Raw genomic sequence first — 11984 nt, forward strand, 5'->3', positions numbered from 1 at the left:
ATGGTTTAAAGGTGTGTGGCACTTCCTCTCTCTCTCTCTCTCTCTCTTCCCCACTCTCCTGCTCTGCCATGGTAAGATGTGCTAGCTTCCTCTTTGCCTTCTGCTATGATTGTAAGCTTCTTGAGGCCTCCAAGCCATGCTTTCTGTTAAGCCTGCAGAACTGTGAGCCAATTAAGCCTATTTTCTTTATAAATTACCCAGTATCAGGTATTTCTTTATAGCAGTGCAATAACCGATTAATACAGTGGGTGTGCAAGTCCTACTGCTCAGGGGTGGAGTACTTCCACCAGAAAATGGAGTCATGGTTCCATTAAATTGGATCCTGAGACTGATTCTTAGCCATCTGTGGCTCTCCACAAACCAACAGGCAGAGAAATAATTGCTGTACTTGCTGAGGTGATTAATTATAATAATCAAGGGAAAATTGTGCTGCTACTAAACAGTGGAACCAAGGAAAACTATTACTGGAACTCAAAAGATTCACTCAGGTGCCTTGTCTCCTTCCTGGCCGAATGGCCATTTTCAATGAAAAACTGCTACAAATACAAGATTGCCAACAACTCAAACCCTGCAGTGAAAAATATCTGAATTATTCCACTAGGTAAAACAAAACCCATCCAGCCAAGATGCTGCATATGGCATAGGAAGATAAGGAACGGGTTGTGTAAGAAGAAGATTATGATGACCAACTTCTGACCCCTTAACAGCTAGAAATCAAGAACTGAAGCAGCCATGCTTTACTTGACTTCTTTTTCCCTCTTCCCACTCAAATTGCCTTATATAAAGAGTAATGGTGGTGGCTAACATTTTAGTTTTAGGTAGAAATGTAGAATTGACAATATCTTGAAATTGGATGGTAGCTAATGAGAATTTATGTGTTCTCTATGCTGGGGACATGAATACTTTATCTGGATAAACAAAAAGAGTGGATGCTGTGGAGAAAAGTAAAGTGGGCTATGCTGGATACTCTCAGTCAGGTTCTCCAGAGCCACTCTTCATTCATCTTTTCTGCTTGTATCAAGGGGGCTGTCCTTTGTGGATTGCATCAAGGCACTCCTATTCTTCTGGCTTCTAGTTGAGTTTGGTCAATGGGAGACACCAACAGGAGATTAAAGGACAAAGTGGTTGTGTCCCTCTACCAAAGACTGCAGCTCCTGTCAGGGAAAGTCTTCACCTATAGCTAGTTTTCCCCCTTGCCTCTTCAAGGGTAGAGGTCATGAGGCCTCACCAGTGTTGTTAAACCTAGTGAGCTTCATTGAGACTTATTATTTATTAACTCATTTTACACTTTATACTTTGTCACTTTATTAACCTCTCTTCATTGTTCTGTTTGAGGGTGACATCTGTTTACTGCTGAAACTCTGAATGGCACATCAAACATCAATTTCCCACTATTTAACCCAAGTAAATTTTGAGATCTGCAGGAGCAAGTCATTATTTTTCATCCAAGGATGTAAGCCAGACACCTGGGACTCATCAATGACAAAACTCCTTGATATACTTCTTCTTAAATATGCAATTTATAATTATTTTCCATCACTTTTATGCCAAAAATATATCTTTATTTCCTCTACTTTATTTTATCATTGACACTTTCCTTGTCCAATCCATTATCATTTTTTGCTTAGACTACTGGAATGGCCTAATTGGCCTTACTGTTTTCCCTTTTGTCTCCCTGTAATATATTTTTTCTCATTGCAGTCAAAGTAATCTTTTAAAAATACCAATTGGCTCCCATTCATGACCCTACTTAAAACCCTTCAAATGTCTCTTATTACTTTAAGTACAAAGACAAAAGGTTTTTGTTCGTGTGTTTTTACATAGCCTACAGTGTCCTACATGATCTGGACTCTCCCTAATTTTCCAACTTATTTTCATATAATTCTCTTTACTCAATGTGCTCAGGCCCCTTTTTATTTCACTTTCTCCAACAACCACATTCCTTCCTGCCTCAGGGACTTAGCTTCCAATGACTTCTGCCTGAAATTTACCTGATTTATACTACTCATACTTCAGCTTTCTGCTCAAATTTCACAGTAAGTTGAGACTTAATTATTAGTCCAGGATTCTCACCCCTGCCATTATAAACTCTCATAGGCTTCTATAATTCTTCTTTATAATAAAGTAGCTGAATTATTTGAAAAAGCCTTTTACTCCCCAGGAGACTATATGCTTAATAGGGGCAGGGTCTATGTCTGTTTTGCTCAGAACTCTATCCATTCCCATTCCTGACAAACAATAAATGAGCAAATGAATAATCATGTGAGGGTGAGTGAATGGATAGAATAGAAATGTGGCACAAGTTATGATACCTAAAACTATGCTTCACACAATTCTTAGATATATGACTGCCCACTTTTCTTTTTTTTTTTGTTTTCTTTTTTTTTTTAATTATTATTATACTTTTAAGTTTTATGGTACATGTGCACAATGTGCAGGTTAGTTACATATGTATACATGTGCCATGCTGGTGTGCTGCACCCATTAACTCGTCATTTAGCATTAGGTATATCTCCTAAAGCTATCCCTCCCCCCTCCCCCCACCCCACAGCAGTCCCCAGAGTGTGATGTTCCCCTTCCTGTGTCCATGTGTTCTCATTGTTCAATTCCCACCTATGAGTGAGAATATGCGTTGTTTGGTTTTTTGACAGATTTGGGGCTCTGAGTTTCTGGAAAAACAATCAGAGAGCTAGTCTCTGTCAGATATCCATTACTCATGGATGCCAGCATCAGGTTATCATTCAGTTATACTTTTAGCATTTTTAAAGGTTTTTCTCTTTTAAGAAATATTCATTAGTAGTAAAAATTTAGGAGATGCTGCATTTGGAGGGCTGTTACCCTTATGCTATTTTATACTATGGCCACTAGGACTTTTTTGTTTGTTTGTTTGTTTTCATTTAGCCAGATTTGGGGGCAAAATTTGATATACAATGTATCTCGTTGCATGGAGCTTCTGTTAGGATACTGTTCTTTTACACACTAGAATCTCTTTCTTGGCATCATAATTTTCTATCTTGTGTGAAAGTTACCTTTAAAACTACTGTGAATTTGGCTGTGGTTTAATAGTTGTTCATGTAAGACATCCTGTCTCCAATTACTCTTTTTTCATTTTTTTCTTTAGTGATTCTAACTTATTTATGCTTCCAGATGAACCTTCAAATAATTTTGCCAAGTTCCAAAACCAATTATTTTGGGATTTTAATTGAAATTGCTTAAAACAAGAAATTTAATTGTGGAAGAATTTGTCTATTTGTAATGTTCTTCCTCTCTTCTCTATTTACTTAACTTTTATTTTATATCTCTTAATTAAGTTTCATGGCTTTCTTTATAATAATTCCATAAATTTCTTGTTGGTGCTACTTGATGTCCCTGTTGCTATTGTGAGAATATTTTTTACCTGGTGGTATTTCCCTTTAATTGGTTGTTTGTGGTATAAAGGAAAGTAATTGGCTTTTGTTTCTATCATACTGAATCTTCTCATTAATTTTTAAAGTTTTGATTATTCCACTAATATCTTATATGTAAAAATCTATCTAGTAATAAACATAATTTTAACCCTCCTTTAAAAGTTATATTTTTATTTGTTTTACATATTATTGCATTGGCCAGAATGTCTGGAACAACACTGAATAGCTTCAATAGCCAACATCCTTTCCTGTGTTGTACCATTAGTTGTGATGTTATTTAAGATAAATTTGGAAATAGTGTATTTCCTTTTTCCTAAATTTCTATGCATATTTTAAGACAAGCAATGGGTGTTAAATTTTATCAGACTCTTTCTACATATTCTTCTTTATAAAGAGCCAGTTCTTGAATTTATCAATTACTGTTATTATTTTCTAAATACTGCATTTTGCTTTCTGTATGCTTTATTGTTTGTGCCATCGCTTTATTTCTAAGTTCTTAAAGTTAAATGTTTAATTTATTTCATTAAAAAATAATGGTAGTATTTAAGGGTATGGATTCGACTAAGTAGTTTTGGCTACTGAAATTGACCAATAGTTGGTATCCCAGCAGGTAATAAGGGATATCAGGAGCGATTTTTCACCTAATACAAGGGAAATAGTTTATAGTACTCATGTCCCCTTGGTATGAAGTTTAGACTCTTAGATACATGAGTAATGATCACAGCATTTGAAGTTCTTAAAAGCTATCAACATCTTATCCAAGGTTAGTCCTTAGTGATCCATTATAGCTGTGTATAGTTGTTTAATTTGATGAGAAAGAAAACACTTCAAAAGATTTTAAAGTGCTATGCGCCTGAAGCCTCTAAATAAATAGTTGAATTTACATGATAAGCCAATTATGGGATGTTTATAAAAGAGTAATTAATATACTGTCAATAGGGAGTGAAATATGAAACTATAACATATAAATATGTGTAGGTGGGAATGGGGGCAAAGTTGGGCTCATAATTTTAGATCTGTTACAGGTACACCAAAAGCTAAATAAGTAATATTAATTATTCACATTGACTATATCTCAAGTGATGAAATGAAAGAAACAGTGGTTGTATAGAGAAAAATTTATTATAGGGTTGTAGAATTCATACAACCTAAACTTCTTACAGCATTCAGCACCTACACAATTTTGTGCATTCCACAATACAGATAGTAGTGAGAATCACTGCATTAGTTAAAAATGACCGTCTCATGAAAATTGTTCACATATAAGTCAGGTTAATTACAGAGCACCTAACAGAACTGCAAAGATGTAATTTCTAAATTCAAGAAAGTTGTACAAAATGAAAAACAAAAGAAACCAACAATGTTGAGATCGATATATTTTACACAAAAAGTTCAAAAACAATTTAAAATATTTCAAATTTTAAAATTGCTCCACCATAAGATGAATAAAGAGCTTACTTAAAGGAAAAGAAAAAACAAACAAACAAACAAAAACAACGGATGGAATTTATTGTCAGGATGTTAGGTGACACATTCATGCTGCTTTCAGAAATCTAAACCCTATAAATTCAAAGAAAAAATGAAACTCATGTAATTTCAGTTTCAAAAAACAAGCAATGCCAATTAAACTAAAATTTGACAAGAGCTTGCAGTGGTTAGTAGTTTTTTTTTCCTTTTTTTAAAGCATAAGCAATAGAGTAAATGCATGAGTAAATATCTTGAGTATCCCATAAACCTTAATGTTAAAGTCATATTGTAAATCTCTGACTTCTTATTACCAAGGACACTCTATCTGTTGCCTCTTACTCTTGACAGATCTTGGTCTCAACAATAAATTCGTTGGGGAAGTGTCTAATCTTCCAGCATTTATCAATGGCACGTTTGTTGAAACCTGTAAGGAAATGTGCAAAAAAAGTGGCTTTTGAAATTTTTGTGGAAATGAAAATATATCCAGACTTGTTCCCCACTTTTTCCTGTATTCTACCTCCACTTTCTTCCACTGTGTAACACAGGGTGAAGGAAGGAATACATTAGTTACTTACCCAGCAAGAGGTCTCTGCGACGAAGGCGGAAGGACTTTCTGTTATTGCAAAGTTGGTAAATAAAGATGCCAAGGTTACTAACATCACGAATTTCCTCCACAGCAACTAGGTCTTCACGAACCACATAAGTTTGAGGCAGATATCTGCCACTCTAAAAATCAAAAACAAAGATTGAAATGAGAAATTCTTTTTCCTTTTTAACTTTGAAGTTCAGGAGTAAAAGTGCAGGTTTGTTACTTAAGTAAAGTTGTGTCATGGGGTTTGTTGTAGAGATTATTTAATCACCCAGGTATTAAGCCTAGTACCTACTGGTTATTTTTCCTGATCCTGTCCCTTCTCCCATCTTCCACCCTCTGAAAGGCCCCAGTGTGTGTTATTCCCCTCTATGTGACCATGTGTTCTTTGCATTTGGCTCTCACTTGTAAGTGAGAATATACGGTATTTGGTTTTCTGTTGCTGTGTTAGTTTGTAAGGATAATGGCCTCCAGCTTTATCCATGTCTCTGCAAAGGACATGATCTTGTTTTTTTTTTTGTGATTGGTTTTTTTTTTTTTTTTTTGGCTGCATACTATACCATGGTGTGTATGTATCGCATTTTCTTTATCCACTCTATCATTGATGGACATTTAGGCTGATACCATGTCTTTGCTATTATAAATATTGCTGCAATGAACATACTTGTGCATGTGTCTTTATAATAAAATGATTTATATTTCTTTGGGCATACACCCAGTAATGCGATTGCTGGGTCTAATAGTATTTCTGTCTTTAGGTGTGAGAAATCACCACAGCATCTTCCATAATGGCTGAACTAATTTACACCAACACCAATGGTGTATAAGCATTCCTTTTTCTCCACAACCTCACCAGCATCTGTTATTTTTTGACTTTTTAATAATAGCCACTCTGACTGGTGTGAGATGGTATCTCGTTGTGGTTTTGATTTGCATTTATCTAATGTTCAGTGATGCTCAGCTTTTGTTCATGTTTGTGGCCCGCATGTATGTCTTCTTTTGGAAAATGTCTGTTCATGTCATTTGCCCAAATTCTTAAGGACACTATTTAAATCCTTTCCTACACCAGATAATGACTGTAAAAAATAATCTTTATTTTTTAGAGCAGTTTTAGGTTCACAACGTTTTTTATTTCAAAATTATTTCAATAAAATAAAATGTTTTGGCCAAACTCATTATTTTTTTAAAAACAAGGAAGTAAAATTACTTGGAAATGCTTATGTAAAAATTTGACTTCCAAAATACATACCGCCAGTTTGCCAAAGAGCTCTACCAGATTTTTTGGAGGCATAACAATAGAAGTATTGAGGGGCATCAGATAGCAGTTCCCCAGCAACAAGTCCAGGTAAGCAGTCATTCCCTGTTAGGTAGGGGAAAAAAGTCAGGTAAGACACAGAAGGCATTAACATTGCAAATTTTCCAACTACCATTAGATCAAGCAGCTACATCCTTTCAAAATCAACTAATGTGTATTCAACAACAAAAGAATGAAATGGCTTTGCCTCAAAAACATGTGCATTCATGAATGAATTTAATACCTGCCAATGAAGTAAAAAAGAGAGAGAGAAAAAAAAAATCCTGGAATATTTATAAGAATGAGAAGCCCACCTTTTCAAAGTCATGAATAATTGCTGCAGGGTCACTATCAGAGAAACTGGGGACAGGCACATCAATGATTGCAATGTTGTCATCCTCACGAATGTCAGCCTCCTCAGTCACAGGCAGGAAGTTAGGCTCTCCTCCACGAAGGGAATTTGCAGGATCCTCAGAATCAAAAAAGCACATCTCTCCACGGTAAATGGTGCTCTAAAAGACAAAAAGGGAAAATTACAACCTTCTAATACTCACTATCATGATATTTGAATGGCTTTTCACACTCATATCAATTCATTGTACTATGTGTTAAGCCGAGGCTTGTTGACTACAGTTATCACAATGAAGACAAATCAATTTTATGAACTGAAAGGCAACTTGAAAACTTTCCCTAAATCTTCTTTTCTCTAGTCACCACTACAGAATTTTTTAAGTTGCTACTAAATGTCTAGCAAGTAGTAATCCAAAGTATAATAATTATAATTATTATTATTACCTTGGGCATGAAGTACTTGTAAATGCAGGCTCCACCAACAATAAGTCCTGCCAAGATGAATGAAAGGCCTAAGAGAGTAAGCATACATCTCCCAGAGGAGCCCTCTTTTTCCTGGGTGGCAACTCGGAGCTCCTATTTATTAAAAAGCAAAACCAAAAACAAAACCAGATTGTACTTTTAGACACATAGTTGATTTTGTGTACAATTTACCTCCCTTGAAACCCAAGATATTTTTTTAAATGTTAACTCATTTTAATTGTAGTCTTAATTTATTTCAAGACAATTTCTGAATCTAATAGATGTTAAAAAATGTCTCTGATTATATTAACCTTCCATTTGGCATTTCTAAACCCAAATATCGATATGAAATTATTTCAAAATACATGCATCAAGAATCAAATTAAAATTACCATTTATTTATGCAATGTCATATTCTTTTTTACTGTGCTAAGAACACTTAACACGACATTGACTCTTAACACATTTTTAAATGTATGATATAGTATTAACAATAGGCACAATGCAGTAGAGCCGATCTCTAGAAATTATACTCAATAAACAGAAGTAATTACTTTTTGAACTAGTACACTGATATAATCACTAACTTTCTGGGGTATGGTTCTGTTTCTTCATTATTTTTTCCAAATCAGTTTGTCAACTTAAAAGGGAGTTAGTAACCTTTGATTAATTTATTAACTGATTTTTCAAAAAGCTGATTTTTGAAAATTAGGTTTTAAAGGTAGGAGTTCTATAAGGTATATGCCATTTTCCCCATATTTTAGAAATTAAAATATTGAAGGGAGAGATATAAATTTAATGTTCCTAATTTAATCGAGAAATAAAAGTTTCTCAATATCGATCAATATTCTATAACTGTGTGTTGCATGAATGAAATATTTTCCACGTCCTGGGTGAAACACTTGATTTTGAAGTGTAGCATTTGCGATAGCTAGACACAAAAGTTGTCTGTGTAGTAACAGTGACTGTAATATTTTGTTAAATCAATATTTTGCTTCGGGATTGAAACAAGAAAGATCCAAAGCAAACAAGCAACTGATTGTGCCCTTCCCAGGGCAGTGGACTCCAATCTTTCTAATCCCATTTTTGTATGTCACAATACATCCTAAGCAGCATTGTTACTCAAGGACTGAATAAATGAAGTAAGCAAATCTAGGCCCTGATCATTAAAGAGTAAATCATTCAAACGTGTATATAAATCGAATTGTTTTAGTCTTTTAGGTCATTAGCTCTTTTTCAGGACAACTACTGCAATGTTTATCAGAGCTAACTAACCTTAAATTCATTTGGTGAAAACAAATGCATAGATTTCAAGTTAATGCAGAAGATGAAAGGACAATCATTTGATAAATGTTTATTTTTCCAAAAATATTTTTCTTTGAAGGTCAGAGAAATTTGAGATTCCCATTTTCTTAACTAAATTTATTTAAGTTCAAACCCTCCACTAATTAGTACTCTATAAACCTTGAAGGCTTTTCTGTGTCCCAGTAATTTTCAGGAACTTTTAATTATTTTTATTAAAAAAAAAAAACCTAAACTAAGATTAGCACTACAAAGATAGAACTATAAATTTTGATTTGGAATTACTGTACAATAATCTAGAACTGGAGACTTAAAATTATATTTTAGATGACTAAAATGAGTTTCATAAAGATAAAGTAACTTGCTCATAAGTCACATAATAGCTTAATTTGAAATTCTAAGAGAAATAAATTTATTTTTTCTTGCTACTGAGACATGAGAAGAACAGTTTGCACTGTAATTTCATTTATTCTTTCAATAATTCGGGAAGTTTATTAAGCAAGGCCTAAATATTAGAATTTCAATTTCATAAGATGTTACATCCTAGAAATAAGGATTTTTTGTTTTCATTTACATTTATTGGACTTTAGGTTGGTGTGAGCCATCAATTACCATAGCTAATTTCTCTTGGAACTCTTTCGAAGTGATTGTACACTATGTCTGACATCATATTTGTCATGCTCAACCTCTAATGAGCTAGCTGATCAATGTATTACAACACAATATGTCAAGTATTATTATCAGTGTCCTATAGTGGCCAGGTAAGGATCCTTTTAAGTTTTCTCCAAAACCTAACAGCAAAGTATAATCAAAGTGCAAATGCTCAGTTTTGCTTATTCCTCATCGCACCCACAATCCTGGCAGAAGTATTGCTGGCATATTAACTGAACCTATCTACAAGTCATGAAATGCTTGGCGGTGAAGAAAAAAAAAAAAAGGATTACTGTGTGGCTATATTTAACTACTGGCCTCTAATTAGACCTCCCAAAAAATCTGACCATGTTTAACCTACAAACTAAGCAGGAGAACAATTACATATTTGACCTCTGTCATTTAATCAAAACCTCAACAATGCAAGAGGGTGTTACTTTTGAGCTCTAAAATGTATAATACACAAAAGCTAGTTTTATTGCAGGATTTAATATTGAAAGTTTCCATAATAAAAAGCTGGATAAGAACATTAACATTTCAAATTGTGTGTACAATCAACTTTTACTACATGGATTCTCATTTAACTCAAAGGACTTTTTATATCTCCACTTTGAACACAGAAGTTAAAACTATATAGAGAACAAGACAAGTTAGGACAGATCTGCAAGCGCCAACACTTTCCAGATTTCATAGAACACGAAGAAAATACTATTGCCCTTTAAAATTGAGATTATACTGAGGAGTAGCATACGAACCCTGAAAACATAGTAGGTGTTTAAAGGAAGTAGAAATAGGACTAAATAAATAATGGATAACATTTTGGGGAAGAGCTTCCCCAGTTCCTGTCAAAGCTAGTAGTTTAAATTACAACACTAGACCTGCTTCAGATCTCTAAATAGAGGGAAGGGGATGTTGTTCAACAAGAAAAAAATTTAAAAATAATTGAAAAGTATCCTCAAATTTATTTTTACAAGAGAAGAGTGTTTTCTTTAGGAAATAGCACTCTAAAAATATACAAGGCTCTTGCAGTAAAAGGGCACAGTGAACACCCAACACTGGCATTAAGATCCACCTCAATTTTGACAGCTTCTTTATCTAATGTTTAAAGCCACCTATGACCAGAGAGAAACGGAAAATACTCGCGCGCTCAAGCAGACCACTTGCCCCAACCCATACTGCTTGGAGTTAAAAGTGCCCTTTGCTGCTCACCCCACCTCCACGAACACTCAGAGATCGTAGAAAGATTTAGAGTCTTAGAACTTCATCCACACCAAAAGGAAAGAATGTTAAATCTCCCGGTCTTGCTCACCCCCTTGTGTCCCCTCTGTCCCTGGGGAGACTATGCGCGCCCCTGGAGGTGGGGACTGGGCGACATGCCCCTCCTTGATCCCCAGGTCCCTACACGTTACCCAAGAGACAATGACAACGAGTCCCAGGGCATCTCCTGAAACTCTCTCTAACCTCCCTCCAGGACAGCTGGTGTGAGCTGGAACAGACAGAACATGGCACGACAAGCGGGAATGCAGAGTGACAGAGGGTGCGGTAAGCAGAAGGTGCCGCAAGGAGACAGAACCGAGGCGACCGGGTAAACCCCAGAGACAGCGTAAGAGGAGCAAGAGGGGCCCTCCCAGGGAAGCTACATTTTCTCCTCTGCTACCAGCCTTCTTTCTTTCGCCCACCCCTCCCCCATCCCGCCCTGGGACAGCTACCTTGCCGGTCAGTATCTGAGTTCTGACCGTGCGGCTCAGGAGGGCCTCCACATCTTGCCGCGCCTCCTCCTTTTGCACGGCGGTGGGGGTATTGAAGGCGATCTTCACCATAGTGAATCTTCAGGCTGCGCGGTAAGGCGCTGCTGGAATCAGCGTCCTGGGCTGCAGACTACAAGAGGAGATCCTGTTAGCCCAAACAGCACTTACTTTATCTTCAGTCTAACACTAGTGCAAGCCGAGGTCTGGGATACTTATGACGCAGTCCCAAACTGGGGGGAGACCGTGGGCGGGCCCAGGGAGGTGCCTAAAGGGAGGAGCGAGAGGGGGCCCAAAAGGGGCCCAAGTGCCTGAGTTGGGGGTTTGCGAGGTGGCGCGGATTTGCCACTGGGGGAAGAGGAGGGGAAGTGGAGTCCGTGGCCGGCTCAGGCTAAACGTGCCTCACCTGCACCTCAGGCATACTCCCACCCACTCTCTGCAACTTCAGATAAGAGCAAGACAGGAAGGAAGCCTGCTGTGTCGTGTCTTTCTGCCTCTGTCCAGGCCACAATAGCCCCTGACTCTTGACTGTTTTCTCAAACTTGGACCTGACTCCCCGCAGGGCCTGGGACTGTAGCTTGGCAGTAACTCAAACTTCCTTAGTTCTGGACCCACCCAGGCCCCCAAAGCGCCATTCTACAAAGGTTCTGTTCCTTGATAATAATATCTTCCTTTTAAAGAACACCTAGAATCCTGTTTATAGTTACCCAGTTGAT

The 11984-nt window shown here is 36.5% G+C and overlaps 1 protein-coding gene across 2 annotated transcripts; it reads right to left on the reverse strand.

The window, feature by feature from the left end:
• Positions 1-4510: 4510 nt before the first annotated feature.
• On the reverse strand, positions 4511-11706 carry ITM2A (integral membrane protein 2A). Of its 2 annotated transcripts, XM_001145755.6 has the most exons (6): positions 11233-11706; positions 7553-7684; positions 7072-7269; positions 6713-6823; positions 5450-5600; positions 4511-5298 (listed from the first exon to the last, which is right to left on the reverse strand). In XM_001145755.6, exons 1-6 carry the CDS (start codon positions 11341-11343, stop codon positions 5210-5212), a joined length of 792 nt encoding a protein of 263 aa, XP_001145755.2. In that variant the 5' UTR covers positions 11344-11706; the 3' UTR covers positions 4511-5209. The 2 variants fall into 2 exon arrangements, with proteins under 2 accessions (XP_001145755.2, XP_003317582.1); XM_003317534.6 differs by lacking the exon at positions 7553-7684 and having other exon boundaries at positions 11233-11661.
• Between the last annotated feature and the right edge of the window lie 278 nt (positions 11707-11984).

The sequence above is a fragment of the Pan troglodytes genome, chromosome X (assembly GCF_028858775.2).
Source record: "Pan troglodytes isolate AG18354 chromosome X, NHGRI_mPanTro3-v2.0_pri, whole genome shotgun sequence".
NCBI lineage: Eukaryota > Metazoa > Chordata > Mammalia > Primates > Hominidae > Pan > Pan troglodytes.